This window comes from Caretta caretta, chromosome 1 (assembly GCF_965140235.1).
Source record: "Caretta caretta isolate rCarCar2 chromosome 1, rCarCar1.hap1, whole genome shotgun sequence".
Lineage (NCBI taxonomy): Eukaryota > Metazoa > Chordata > Testudines > Cheloniidae > Caretta > Caretta caretta.
In genome coordinates, this window is record NC_134206.1 from 259,492,988 (window position 1) to 259,507,927 (window position 14,940).

At 48.3% G+C, this 14,940-nt stretch overlaps 2 protein-coding genes across 3 annotated transcripts in view; one reads left to right on the top strand and one right to left on the bottom strand.

The window, feature by feature from the left end:
* Positions 1-7,545, top strand: part of MICALL1 (MICAL like 1) — a 30,116-nt gene extending 22,571 nt beyond the window's left edge. For both annotated transcript variants that reach the window (XM_075123867.1, XM_048833752.2), the window contains exons 10-16: positions 642-776; positions 1,592-1,718; positions 2,170-2,260; positions 2,772-2,845; positions 3,247-3,361; positions 3,770-3,816; positions 5,570-7,545. In XM_075123867.1, coding sequence (XP_074979968.1) covers positions 642-776; positions 1,592-1,718; positions 2,170-2,260; positions 2,772-2,845; positions 3,247-3,361; positions 3,770-3,816; positions 5,570-5,685 — 705 coding nt within the window. In that variant the 3' untranslated portion in view covers positions 5,686-7,545. The remainder of the gene's footprint in view (positions 1-641; positions 777-1,591; positions 1,719-2,169; positions 2,261-2,771; positions 2,846-3,246; positions 3,362-3,769; positions 3,817-5,569) is intronic.
* Positions 6,068-14,940, bottom strand: C1H22orf23 (chromosome 1 C22orf23 homolog). Its single transcript, XM_048846127.2, has 7 exons — positions 14,873-14,940; positions 12,974-13,094; positions 11,431-11,493; positions 10,735-10,923; positions 10,066-10,200; positions 9,198-9,298; positions 6,068-8,873 (listed from the first exon to the last, which is right to left on the bottom strand). Exons 2-7 carry the CDS (start codon positions 13,083-13,085, stop codon positions 8,769-8,771), a joined length of 705 nt encoding a protein of 234 aa, XP_048702084.2. The 5' UTR covers positions 13,086-13,094; positions 14,873-14,940; the 3' UTR covers positions 6,068-8,768.

Below are 14,940 nucleotides of genomic sequence, written 5' to 3' on the forward strand. Positions count from 1 at the left end.
CTGCCACATGACATTACTGAGGGAAATGACTTAGTGTGATCGAAAAAGACTAAATATTGATACAGATACAAATAGTATCTGCAGTGACACTGACTAGGATAAAATGATCAGGGATATAAATTCTTATGCCTCAGGGGACATGCTAATCACTGGTTGGAGTTAGGAAGACAAACCTCCCATCATGCAGTGAGATGCATTCTGGGGGTTTATATCAGCCTTGGATGCTTCCAAGGGAATCTGCTATCATAGACAGGATACCAGAGTATCCAAAGGGCTGCCTACGCTCTTGAATTTTGTAGCTACAGTTCCCCACCAATGCAGCTCCGGCATGGAAGCAGTAGTAGAAACTGTGGTGTAGACAGGACTTGGGTGTTTTTAGCACTCTGGTATCAAACCATGCTCTGGAGCTGCACTGGTGGGGAATTACACCTGCAGAGTTTGCTCCTGTAGACAAGGGCTGGTGGACCAGCTGTCTACTCCACCATGGTAGAAGTGGGGATAGTGGCTTAGCTGGACCATTGCTCTGCTCCAGTATGGTAGTTCTTGTGAGAGGGCGTTTGCTCCGTGTTCATAACCTGCCTGGGATCTGCTTTCTTGCTCTCTCCTGGGCACCAAATCATCTTCTTGTTTTTTTTCCCCAGTCTTCATGCAAAGAGAATCCCTTCAACCGGAAGTCGTCACCTGTCACCTCCCCCTCGACACAGAAACCCCCAAAAGGATCCAAGCCAGCGCGCCCTCCTGCACCAGGACATGGCTTCCCGCTGATCAAACGCAAGGTAAAGGGGACAGAGAAGCACAGGGGCAAATGTCACCTCCGCACTGTCTGCTGGGACTGCAGCTCTGCTTGCTGAACCCCCATTTCCTTTCCTAGCTTCCAGCAGCGGGAGGGATGTGTGGCTGGCTGTTGAGGGATCTGCAGGATGGGTGGAGAGCCCCCTTGTGCGCACACACTGCCTAGAAGGCTCTTCAGAGGGGTGTACATTGACTTGCATCAGTAGTGGCTCCCTTTGGGAGCTGCAGGTTGGCCAGGCTGCCTAGAACCAGCCACCCAGGGCCTGACTTTGACTCCCACTCTCTTCTCCCCTCCACTTGGGGAACGAAATGGTCTCTTCAGTCTCTGCCCCAGGCATGTCCTGATTCACCGTATGGCACAGCAATTGCCAGACCTCAGGAGGGAGTTGTCTGAACAAGAGGGGTGTGCTGAACGAGGGGGGTAAAGGGTATCCACACCACTCCCCCAAGATCACTGGGGGCCAGTTTGAGCTGTCGATGGAGAGAGATTTTAATGCGTGGGCTGCAAGTGCATCTTCCTCCAGCAGTGCCATTAGTCTGTGTGTGATGTAGCAGGGTGGTTTCCCCCAGGAGATGTTTGATTTTTTCTGACGCTGTGTTAGTCCTGTGGGAGGGAGTTGGTCACTCCCATTGCTCTCCCTCCTCCACAGAAGAGTGCTGGTTTCCCCTGCTCTTTCCACTGCCCGTCAGGGAGTGCGTTGGGGTCCCCAGGCAGGATGCTGGAGCAGATGGGTCAAGGGCTGCCCAGGGAAAGCAGCTGCCCATAGCAATGGGTGTTCCTGTTTGTGTGGTTTGGTAGGTCCAGGCGGATCAGTATGTCCCAGTGGAGGATATTTACGGAGAGATGGACACCATTGAGCAGCGGCTGGACGAGCTGGAGCACCGAGGGGTGGAACTGGAGGAGAAACTCCGTAGTGTCGAGAATGGTAACATGGATTGTACCAACCGTGGGGGTTGGGTGGGGATGGGGGAGGGGAAGAGAATATGTGTCATAGAGGATAGGGAATTTTAAGATGTAAGGGCTGTACCACCCATTATAGGGGGGAATGAGGAAGGAGAAGTAGTGGTAATATGCTCTCTGTTTAAGGCTAGGGTGATGAAGGATCAAGGGAGTTGAGTGGGGAAAGGGTGGGGCCATGCCAACTGGCTTGGGCTATGAGGAAAATGGATCAGAACCATCACTTCTCCATGGGAGGCTGAGAACTGTTTAATTCACTCCACTTCTCATGTGTTCAGGCGCTGGATGAGGTCAGGTTGATTATAAGTGAACCTCTCCCTCCCCAGCGTGGCAGAGCCTGCCTTGGCCTGCTGCGTTGTGTGGGCAGAAAGCCCTGAGCAACGTATCTGAATTCTTTCTCTGCCTGGTTTGACTGGCAGACAGCCCCGAGGACAGCCTGCTGGTGGACTGGTTCAAGCTCATCCACGAGAAGCACATGCTGGTGCGCCGTGAGTCTGAGCTCATCTACATGTGAGTAGGGGGAATGCACTGACATGCTGCCTCCAAAGCTGGGGAGGACGGAAGAGCTCCCTATTCCCACCTGAGATGCTTTACCAGAAGGCCCTGGTAGGCTTCCTGGTCAAGGGGTGGGGCTAGAGATCTATGAAGACATTTGACTCTTTGTCCAAGAGTACTTGGAACTCCCCAGAGACTGGAGCTGCAAGAGCTGTGGGCTTCCCTATAGCCAGTGCTCCTGCAGTGTTCCCCCTTGCACCTCCTTCTGTAAGAGCCTGTGAGCTCCCTATAGCCACCATGCCTACATCAGTCTTTACTGGATGAGGCTGGGGCTAGCATTGCTGGGAGTACAGCCAAGGCTCCTGCCCTTTCACTGCAAGTCTCTTGATGGGTAAGGCTAAGGTCACAGTTGTTACTTTCAAACCTGACCCCATGGAGATCACTTCCCAGAGAGGACATCTGCTTTCCAGAGGGATCTCTCTGAGCCTTGCAATGGGTTTTTGATGGTGTTTCTCTTTCTTTGCAGTTATAAGCAGCAGAACTTGGAGCAGCGTCAGGCTGATGTAGAGTATGAACTGCGGTGCCTTCTCAATAAGCCGGGTAAATCTCTTAGTACTGGTGAAACACCACCCTGAGCAGGTTCTCTGTCCCCCCAATGCCCATTATACCTTCAGTCATGGCTAGTCCCTGCGTAAAAGGGACCAAATGAGACTTGCCTTTGATGGATATTAATACTCCTCCTTAAGTGGCTGCAGGGTGGCTGTTGAATAACGAGGCAGTCCCTCCCCAGCACCAATTCCTGAGCATGCTGTCTAGGCTGTATTCCCAGTCCCTGCATTGAGAGGCCATCATTCTAACCTCGTATAGAGGTCCACAGAGTCATCTGCTAGGCTCAGGACAGGAATCAAACCCAGGTCTCTTGTATGGCACTCCATTCCCCTGAGCTCCTTGCCCAAGGGAAACTTAGTCATTTAACTCCCTGTCTTTTCTGGGGTGGGTAGCTAAGGACTGGATGGATGACGACCGAGAGAGGGAGACGGTGCTAATGCAGGAGCTGGTCACCATTATTGAACAACGTAATGCCATTGTCAACTGCCTGGACGAGGACCGGCAGAGGTAACATGGTGGAAAGGGGGAGATCTGGCCAAAACCCGGCTGCCTTTACTGCCCTGTCTGAGTGACACAGTGGAGAAGGTGGTGCAGCCCACCTGTATGGGGTGAACGTGTACTGTGTAATGCAACACCATGATGCCACTGTTACTGACAGAACTTCCGGAGGGTCCCCCGTTCCTTGTTCCTGTGAATCAATGCTACTGATTTGTGGGGATGGTGTGTGTCTGTGTATCTCTGGATGATGTCTGTCCTGGTATGTGTGTATGGGGAATATGTCATAACTGTAGCAAGGGATTATGGGATACCAATGACCATAGTGGTCATGAGCAGTGGGGAGCTCTTCTCTTCCAACAATGTTGTGGCTGTTGTCCTCAGAGTGGAATCTCAACAGTTTCCCACTGTTTCTTTCAGAGAGGAAGAGGAGGATAAATTGTTGGAAGCCATGATTAAAAAGAAAGGTAAGAAAGTGAATGGGAGCCTCATTCCAATACTGGAGGACTTCAGAGTCCTGGTGGCTCTCTCTCGCTCCCAAGGAGAGGGCAGAAGAATAAAGGGCATTAGTATAAATGCACATGAACATGTGTATGTGTCGAGAGATTTATTCTATTCTATATAGGTTCTTATATCACACCCACCACTTCTGAGAATCTTCCACAAACGCATTATGTAATCTGAGTAGCCCCTGTCACCTTTTCTCCTCTCCTCCTCTTCCCAGAGGGAGAAGTGTGTGCAGGGGAGTGTGTTAGAATGTATAGATAATATACACATACGTTGGTATGTGTTTATGTTAGAGAAGGCAAAGTCAAAGAAATATGCTTTGCACTTGGAGCAGAAGGTGGTGAGGTTTGTGTTGGATGAATGCACTATAAGGTAGGTAGAAAGTTGGCTAGATTGTCGGGCTCAACGGGTAGTGATCAATGGCTCCATGTCTAGTTGGCAGCCGGTGTCAAGTGGAGTGCCCTAGGGGTCGGTTTTGTTCAATATCTTCATAAATGATCTGGAGGATGGTGTGGTTTGCACTCTTAGCAAATTTGCGGATGATACTAAACTGGGAGGAGTGGTAGATACGCTGGAGGGCAGGGATAGGATACAGAGGGACCTAGACAAATTGGAGGATTGGGCCAAAAGAAATCTGATGAGGTTCAATAAGGATAAGTGCAGGGTCCTGCACTTAGGACGGAAGAACCCAATGCACAGCTACAGACTAGGGACCGAATGGCTAGGCAGCAGTTCTGCGGAAAAGGACCTAGGGGTGACAGTGGACGAGAAGCTGGATATGATTCAGCAGCGTGCCCTTGTTGCCAAGGCCAATGGCATTTTGGGATGTATAAGTAGGGGCATAGCGAGCAGATTGAGGGACGTGATCGTCCCCTCTATTCGACATTGGTGAGGCCTCATCTGGAGTACTGTGTCCAGTTTTGGGCCCCACACTACAAGAAGGATGTGGATAAATTGGAGAGAGTCCAGCGAAGGGCAACAAAAATGATTAAGGGTCTGGAACACATGACTTATGAGGAGAGGCTGAGGGAACTGGGATTGTTTAGTCTGCAGAAGAGAAGAATGAGGTGGGGATTTGATAGCTGCTTTCAACTACCTGAGAGGTGGTTCCAGAGAGGATGGTTCTAGACTATTCTCAGTGGTAGAGGAGGACAGGACAAGGAGTAATGGTCTCAAGTTGCAGTGGGGGAGGTTTAGGTTGGATATTAGGAAAAACTTTTTCACTAGGAGGGTGGTGAAACACTGGAATGCGTTACCTAGGGAGGTGGTAGAATCTCCTTCCTTAGAAGTTTTTAAGGTCAGGCTTGACAAAGCCCTGGTTGGGATGATTTAGTTGGGGATTGGGCCTGCTTTGAGCAGGGGGTTGGACTAGATGACCTCCTGAGGTCCCTTCCAATCCTGATATTCTATGATTCTATGGTCCTCAATTCCTGTGGGAGTTCATTCCACAGTCTGAGAACAGCTCCTGAGAAAGCTCTGTCTCCTGTGTCTAATCTCAGGAACCTGCAGTGAAAGTCTAAGTGTGGGTATGTCTCCCTCTCTAATCTCAGTGACCTGCCCTGAATGTGTGTGTGTTTTCATTGAGGCACTGGTGGCTCACACAGATGCATGCATCAAGTAGTTTAGCCCCAGTCTGCATACATCACACAGGTGGGGCATCACTCCTGGGCTCTGTCCTTTAGAAAATAACCTCTCCCTGCAACTCTTCTTCAGAATTTCACAAGGAAACTGAGGGCAAGAAGAAAGGAAAGTTCAAGCCCATGAAGGTGCTGAAGCTGCTTGGCAATAAACATGAATCAAAGAGCAAGTCACCCAAGGAGAAAAGCTAGAGCAGGAGCAAGCCAGAAGCAAGGATGGATGCACTGCTGTCCGACTGCATCAGCCCTCCCTGTGGCTGGCTGGATACCTGCCACTGGGGCTTCTGCCTCCCACTCCTTTCCAGAAGCTGTCTCTCCCCTCTCGTCAACCCCCACATGCCAACCCTGATTTCTCCCAGGGAAACTCAGCTTTCAGCCACAGATGTGCCCAAAAAAGAGGAGACATGGCGAGTCTGATCAACAGTACTCCCCCTTCCTAAGGCTGTTGGGAGCCTAATCAGAGGAGCAAAGTTACTATCCACAAGCTTTGGGGAGTGGGGAGGAGGTGAAATAGCTTTAGGAGACATTACCCAGTTGTGTTTGTTATTATTATTATTTTATTATTAACTGTCTGAGCAGTAAGTAAAGGATTTTGGTGTTTGTGGGAAACTTGCACTAATAGCCCCGTCCCTCACTCTAACTGTGATAGTCACATGTGCCTCGTACTCTCTGCCTTGGGGGACTGTACACAGTTGTCCCTCCCCAACCTCCAGTTCTTTCCCTTGCAGTCAGAATTCCCACTCTTAACTTTTGTAAAAGACTCTGGGGTTTATAAGAAGGATTATTGTATTGGCTCTAAATTCACACTGAAAAACTAAACGAAAATGAAAGAACCCCCCCAAAACTTTCCATGCTTTAAGTTCCTTAAAAAAAAAAAAAAAAGTCACCACTGTCCTGTTTGTGAAGAGATTCCCCTCTCCCGACGACGCACCCCACAAGCATCAGGGCTGGGCGGTATCAATGATAGGGCTAGGCGGAACGGCTAAGGAAAAGGGATTATGGGGAGTCTAATTGGACATATCCAAGATACCCCACCCAGGACATCTAACCCTCACTGCAGCTGCTAAATAGACCCACTCTTGTGGTTTTGGGGGGGCAGGGAGGGAGGAACATTCTTTTTCCAGGGAAGGGGAAAAGAATGCAAGACTTTATTCAGGGCCAGCAAGGTTGTCCTGTTGCCTTGCTCTCTAGTGCTGCCCTCTGCCAGCTTGGGGAGTGGGGAGGGAATCTCAGCTGACCCTTCTCCAGCTTTGTCTGTATTTATAATTTTTAAAGTGCAAAAGGGGGGATTTGGGGTTTTTTTTATAGCTTCATTACTAGATGGATTCAACCCCACCCGGCTTTTTAAACCCTTGTTTGATTTGTCGTGTATATGCGTTGGGGGGTGGGGAGAGCAGTCTTCTCTCCTTCCTTTTTTCTGCCTTCTCTAAGGTGAGGAGCTATTTATTGAGCTGTTTGATTGGTCTGAGTTAGACACTGAGTTTTGTGGGTGTTGGTTGGTCAGCTGTTGTCTTGCCTTGTTAGCAGAGTAACTACCAGCCCAGAGCAAACTGCTGCATTCCCTTTATAAAAATACTACAGGTTTGATCCAAACCACTCTTGCTTCCAGCAGTGTCCTGGAGCATTGCTGGAGTATATTTTTATACAGAAAAAATCCCTGTTTACAAAACCATTGAGGGAGCTGAGTTTATCATGTTGCTCCCAAGGGCCACCAGTACTGGTTGGGGCAGCGTACTCGGCCCCTAGGAATGGAGGGCCCCATCACACTCTTGCAACCCCCAACAGGCTGATCCAGGAGCAGTGGCCACCTTTCTATGGTCATCTCTGGGCAGGGGAGATCCCAAAGCACAACTTACCCTCTCCAAAGCAAAGCAGTCAATTTGGCCTTGTAGAGTGCGGCCGAGCCACTGTCAAAGGCCATGAGAATTGCTGCAGTCTGACACCCCCAGTCCTACTCCCTTCAGTATTTTGATTTGTAAACTGCTACACTGTACTAACTCTGGGATTGCCATTCAGCTACAGAAAAATAAAACCAGTGGAATTAAAAAACTACTGCCACCCTTTGTTGCTCATCCTTACCCGTGCTTGGCTCACCTTAGGTACCTGATTACCTCGGTAGCACATGCACCTCTTAATCTCAGGGTTATGGGTTTGAGTCCAATGTTGGGTACTTGCCTGGCTTGTGGAGGTTTGGTGGATTTACTGCTGACAAATAGTTCAGCCTCTGAATTTAAGAAAAGGATGAGATTGGGGATTCGAACCGCCTCTTGGTTCAATACAGGGGTAACTGGGTGAAATTGTTTAGCTTGTGTTATGGAGGAGGTAGGACTAGTAATGATCCCTTCTGGCTTTAAAATCTATGAATACTTTGGCCCCCTGCCTTTGGCCATGTCAATCCTTGTCAAGATGTTCCCAGGGAACAGAAAACAAAGGATCATGGAACAGACTCTCCTGTGCTGTGAACGTGAACTCCTCCCCGGCCCAACCCAGTGTAGCCGTGTTTCTAAGCCTGCATGTTTTAGTGCATGAGCAAGAGACAAGTTCCTAGACACACACACACACTCCCTCTCCCTCTCTCTCTCTCCAAGATGCAATCACATTAAAATTAAGGCTAACATTTATGTAAGGCAGTGTGGTTGCTCCTCCCTCACCTGCTCTGTAGCAGCAGCTGGCACAGTTTCCAGGGCTGTGCTGACATGAGTGATGATATGGATTCAGTGATGAGGAAGTAAACAATCACATTAATTTTCAGCTTCCACCAGAAACAACCAGAACCCCCAGAGTTTGGGCCATATAAAGGGACAGAGATTTTCCTTCCGGGTGTCTGTTGTGCAGATCAGCTTTGTTCTGACACCTTAAGGCGTGTGCCATAGGTGGAAGGAGACCTTGCTTCACCATTTTTCAGAGGCGACTGGAGCATGCTGAGGTCTTTTCATCTCCTCCTAGCCCCTCCAGAGGAAGGGAACCAGGCTAACTCCCTGATTTGGTTCACCTAACCATCAAGTTCACCCAGCTATGAAACAGCTGCCTGAAGGGAGACTAGTCAGTGTTGGTAGGATTTTGCAAAGACTTTCTCCTGTTATGTACTATGCATAAATAGTTACTGCCCTCTTGGGTTTATGCAACAGGTGCTACTGACATTCCTCCAAGAGGATCTGCCTTAGATGGATAGGCATAGACCAGTTCTGTGACCCTTCTATGGTGGAGGCCCAGCCCTGTTGGAAGGGCAAGGAAAGAAGGGGCGGGAATGGTCTGCTCTGGTGTGTGGTCTTGGTCTAGCTATTGGGATCAGCTTTGTTCCCTACAGGGAGGATTTTTGCCATTGCCTCTCTCACGTCCTCACTCCTCTTCTTATCGATGATCTCCATCTCCCGCAGTTTCTGCAAAGAGCAGATCAAAAAGGATGAATTGGTGAGAATGCCAGAAGCTCCTATTTCCTGCCAAGCCTGAGAATGAAGGATCCTCTTCCCCAGTGAAATTACGTAGAGAAATGACAAAGGGGCTGGAGGCCTCTCTCCTGCCCCAACCTCCTAAATTCATCCCTCTTTTTCTACCTCATCCCCTGAAAGAAAATGCCGGGCTCTCCTCCTCCCAAATCTAGGCCACATCTAGTTATTGGATAGAAACCCTAGAACTCAGATCCTCCAACACCGAGGTTCCCTCAATCCAACATGCTGCAGGGGCCAGAGGGGTTCCCAAGGTACCTGTGAGATTTGAGTGAGGATGATCCCTCGATACTGCTTGCTCTGGCCCAGAGCCTCCATCTCTGCCAGGAATTCCTTCCTCTCCTGAATTTCAGTCACCACTGAGTCCAAGAGAAAGAGACATGGACAGAACCAGTCAAAGTGGGGACACACCAGCATTGCCTGAACTCTGACCTCCCCACTTCCCAGCCCTGTTAGAATGGGGGGTGGGGGGTAATATCTAGAATGACACTGACTTTGCCCTCATCACCACAGTATCTTAGCACCCCCTGCATTTAAGGATAGAAATAGCCATCTCTTTATTTCTCTCTCTTCCTGGCCTATAGGAAATACAGTTTGATTTGGGGCTGGGGCGTGTTTGTAAAAGCTTATTCAGTGCAGTGGGATGCTGGGACTCACCCCACAGGATTCTACATGCCAAAGCAGAGCAGTGGTCCAGCTAAGGCCCAGTCTACATTAAAAGTTTTGCCAACTTTATTGGTTCAGAGTGTGAAAAAAATCACGCCCCAAACTGACATAGCTATGTCAGCAAAAGTCCTACTGTAGGTGCAGTTATACTAGCAAAAAAGTGTTTTTGCCAGTGTAGCTTATTTTATATGGGGAAGTGGTATAAACTATACTGCCAAAAGCACTTTTCTGCTGGTATGAGCTGCATCTCCACTAGAAGGGTTTGCTGGTATAGCTATGGTACTGTACTACTAGTGTAGCTATATCGGCAAAACTTTCTAGTCTAGATAAGGTCTAATCCAGCATCCCACCTGCCACAACAAATCTCAGCTCACTAGTGCATGAAGCCCACCACCCTGCCTTTTGTAAGGGGCCTGTATCTAAGGCCTTCCTTTGTGCCTTGGCCTATTTCCATACGTACGTTCTTCAAACCGGTCAGGTTCAGGTATTTCCTCTTCCTCTGTCTGCACTGGCTTCTGCTGTGGCTTCTGCTCCACCGTGTCCTTTCCAGTCGCTAGGATATTTTGGAGCCTTTGCTTCTCCCTCTCTAAGTCGCCTGTGGAAAATAAAGAAAACAAATATTTGCCAGACTGAGGCAGAAGTGCAGTCTCCCCACCAAGGCCCTGCTGGCAGCTGTGCCTGGACACACACAGCTGGAGATTCTATATAAGTAATTTCACAGGAAATATCTATCACGGTACATCCCATTCCCATCCTATACACAGCACGGGCACTACATGTACTGTACTGACAACAAAAGTCCCAGCTCCAGTTACATCAGTGGTCTGATATCAGTTTATAAGCCATAAAGTTATGAGAGAATTGCACTGTCACAATAAGATAAACTGAAATCCTGTTCTGTCAATGAGCCACCCAGCCAGCAGGCAGGGTTAGGATGTGATCATCAGTGAAGGTAGGCGCTGTCAAAAGTCCCCTCACAGCTCTGGCTTTTGTGCACCTGCCAGTGGATTAGAGAGAAGGCAGAAGGAGGTTGGAAAGCAGACAAGAGTGTTCTGGAGACTGGAGGAAAATGGGAGGAAAGGAAAGAGAGGAGGCAAAACTGATCCCTTAGCAAAATTTGCTCACTTACGAGTGGCCCGGGGTTTGAATTTCTCTCGGGTGTAGGCATCACCTGCCCGGCAGATCTCGGCAGGTCGGAGATGAGGTCTGGCCAACAGAGTGACTGAAAGACAAGGCTTTGGTGGAGAGGATGCAGGCTGTGCAAGCTGTGGTTCTTTGCTGGATGTTGGGTTGCAGTGAGTGGGCAGGGAAACACCTCCTGGGAAAGGAAGGGAAGACAATGGCAGGTTAGGAACAGCGGAGTCTGTAGGTTGGTGATATCCCTGGACCACATAATGCAGTTCCAGTATTAGTCTCATTCCCTGGACCAGTTATATGGGGAAATCCCATCCAGTCCTTATTAATAGCTACCAAATTTAGCCTTAAATGATGGAGATTAGATGGGGGGTTCAAGAGAGGAAGACTGTACTCCATGAGAGCAGCTTCCATTACTGTTGTATGATGAAAGAGATGAGAACAGCTGCGGTGGACCAAATGCTGAGGAGAAAGAAATACCACCCCCCAATTTCTTCCCATTCCTCCAGTCTATAGGCAAATACCCTCTGTAAAAAGAATGCTCTATGTATCTGGGACGCATGAATGCTTCACCACAGCAGCTGTAAGGTGTACATAGGGGTTAGGAGCAGAAGGTCAATAAGCAGCAACCTGCAGAAGGCAGAGTGCATGTGTGGGGGTTGGGAGTGGACAAAGCTGAGGCATCACTCACGTTTCATGCAGTTCATAAGGTGGCGTTGCTGGAAATTGGTAAGTCTGGATTCCTTCATCATCACTGAAAGGAAAAAACCATCTATAAAGACCCCAGCCTGAGAACTCAGCAGAAACAGCCTGAGGAACTACCTGTTCACTTTAGGCAACCAGAACAAAAGAGGGGAACGGCTTTGGAGGAAACTCCATATTTGTAATCGAGATCCTTTGGGAAAAGACCCAAGTGATTCATGATTCCTAAAAGATTTAGGCTGAGAATTTCAAAAGTGGGTGCCTAAAGTTAGGTTACTAACTCCATGTTTACACACCTAAATAAGTGGCCTAATTTTCAAAAGTATTGGCATTCTCCCTCATAAAAAAGGAAACACCAGCTTTAAAAATGGTACATAAGGGCTGTGGTGGAGGTAAAACTGTTCTCCCAAATTCGAAAGCAAATGAGAACAGCATTTGCAGTAACAGTAGCAAGGGAACTAGTTATAAGAGCTTTAGCTGATCACCAATTGGGGAATCAGGATGGCATTACCCACATGGCATAGTAATGTGGAATTAGTACAACAAAGGGCTTTTATGTCTTCAACTTCGGCAATGGTAGGAGAAGGGAGACAGAACGAGGTTATTATTTAATATGTTGTAGAACCCAGAAGTCTGCTTGGCAATAGCTGTTGTGTAAAAATCTAGAGTGACTGACAGGTAGATTGGATAAGACAGGCACTTTACAGGAAATACACAGAAGACAAAAAGAAAAGGAGTACTTGTGGCACCTTAGAGACTAACCAATTTATTTGAGCATGAGCTTTCGTGAGCTACAGCTCACTTCATCAGATGCATACCGTGGAAACTGCAGCAGACTTTATATATACACAGAGAATATGAAACAATACCTCCTCCCACCCCACTGTCCTGCTGGTAATAGCTTATCTAAAGTGATCAACAGGTGGGCCATTTCCAGCACAAATCCAGGTTTTCTCACCCTCCACCCCCCCCACACAAATTCACTCTCCTGCTGGTGCTAGCCCATCCAAAGTGACAACTCTTTACATAATCAAGTCGGGCTATTTCCTGCATAAATCCAGGTTTTCTCACATCCCCCCCACCCCCATACACACACAAACTCACTCTCCTGCTGGTAATAGCTCATCTAAACTGACCACTCTCCAAGTTTAAATCCAAGTTAAACCAGAACATCTGGGGGGGGGGGGGGTAGGAAAAAACAAGAGGAAACTGGCTACCTTGCATAATGACTTAGCCACTCCCAGTCTCTATTTAAGCCTAAATTAATAGTATCCAATTTGCAAATGAATTCCAATTCAGCAGTTTCTCGCTGGAGTCTGAATTGAAAACTGCTGAATTGGAATTCATTTGCAAATTGCAAATTATCTTCGCCACGGGAGAGAACTGTGTGAGCAGTAGAGTGTTTTGGTTTGTTTTTTTTAAATGTACATACTGCTGTTATAAATGGAACAATGATCAAGCCAGAAGCATGATATGAGTTTAAAGGGGGGTCAATGGCCTTTTCACTGTACTCCATTCTGTCTTCTTGTTACCTTTCATCAGCTCTTTTGTTTCTTGGCCATAATGAGTTGTCCCTGGAGAATGCCAGAAACCAGTTCCTTTTGGGACAGCTGGCGCTGCTCTTCTTCCCTCCTGGGAAGACATTGTGAAACCCTGAAAATGACAGTGAGGCAAGGAGTCAGGAAATAATATTCAACTTCTAATGGTTCAACTCAAAAGAACATTCTCTCTTCACAGCCCTCAGTCATACTAGGGTCCCATTACACAGTCTCTAGTACCTCAAAATCAATCTTAATACTTACTTAAATATAGCTAATCCATTGAAGTCTTGACCCTGGAAAAGTTACCATAGTGTTTGAGGGACTGGCTGGAATCTCCCATGCCCTTTTTTATTCTCCCCTCTGTTGCAGTGACAAACCTGCTTCCAGTTGAGAAAGGTTGCGAAACCCTAGAATCCACCACAGTCATACTAAGCACTGCTCAGAGTGGAATACCTCAACACTGCAAATTAAGATGCTGTAATTGTAGCACAGGTAGACATACCCACACTAGTTTTAATCTACAGAGCGCAGGTAACAATGGTAGAGAAAGTGTGGGAGCATGGACTTCAGCATTGTTAGCAATCCAAGTATGTGCTAAGGGTCCCCTGCAGGCTTGTGCTGGGATTGTTAGCCTGCGCTGAAGCTCATGCCACCACGTCTTCGCTGCTACAGTTACCCATGCTAGCTCAATTAAAGCTGGTGTGGGTATGCTTAAACACACTACAATTAAACCTTACTTTGCAGTGAAGCCATACCATGGGATGCATGGACTCAACACATTTACATACTTGATCTCACAACATGGCATCCATGGCACTTTCTCTCCTGAGGGGATAACAGGTTTGCTGCCTGTTCTGAATATACCTAATGTAATCTGAAGAAGAGCTCTGTGTAGCTCAAAAGCTTGTCTCTTTCACCAGAAGTTGGTCCAATAAAAGATATTACCTCACCCACCTTGTCTCCCTATAAAATCTTAGTTAATGCTGGTTTGGTCTATAGCAGGGGTAGTCAATTATTTTTGTCAAGGTCCAAATTTCTGGGTCAAGGTATACCCAAGGTCCAGGTTCCGGGGGAAATAATAAAAAAATACTAACAATAATTATAATAAGTAAATAAAATAAAAAGATTTTGGGATCTGTTCAAAAGTGTCTGGCAGTCCAGATTTGGCCCAGTCTCCCTATTGACTACCCCTGGTCTATAGTCTTCAAGGATCTTTAGCACTGCCAGACACAAACACATGCACCCTCCCACCAGTCAACTCCCACCACTGGCTGAAGGAAACATCCTTTTCCCATCACACGGGGTGCAGTGATGTAGGTTCAGTTCACATCTGTGATACCACAGATGACACCAGCATCCAATGCCCTAGAGAAGACACCTTGCTCCACAGTACAGTGCTCACGGGGGGACACTCCTCACACCTTGGCACAATGCAACAGGGAGCTGTCCTCTCACCCCACTCTGCATTGCCACAGGACAGTGTCCCACCACAATGCAATGCCATGAAACAACACCCCATCAGCCCCATTGTGTAATGCAATAGGATGGCGCCCAGAGCAATGCTGTGGGGCAACACAATAATGCAACAAAGCAAGGCCCATGACCACACAGTGCAACGGCACCTGGTGTTGCCTCCAAGCCACCACATGCCACAGGGTGATGCCCCCCCCACCTGACACAATAATGGCCCCTCTCATGCCCAACAAGGGTGCAATGCTGTGATGTGCCACAGCCCCTCTCCCACACAGCGGGGCACCCAGGGCGGTGCAAGGCCCCCTTCAACGGGGCCTCGCCGCCACCCAGCGCCCAGTGGGAGGGGAAAGCCTATGGGGTGACGTCCCATCAGAGGCTCGGATGCCCCAGATGGCGAGAACGAAGTGCCAAGGCCACCTTCCAGTCTCCACGGAAACCCGTGCTGGTCCCTGATTGGCGGGTGGCCCGGCCCCATCCCGACCCCG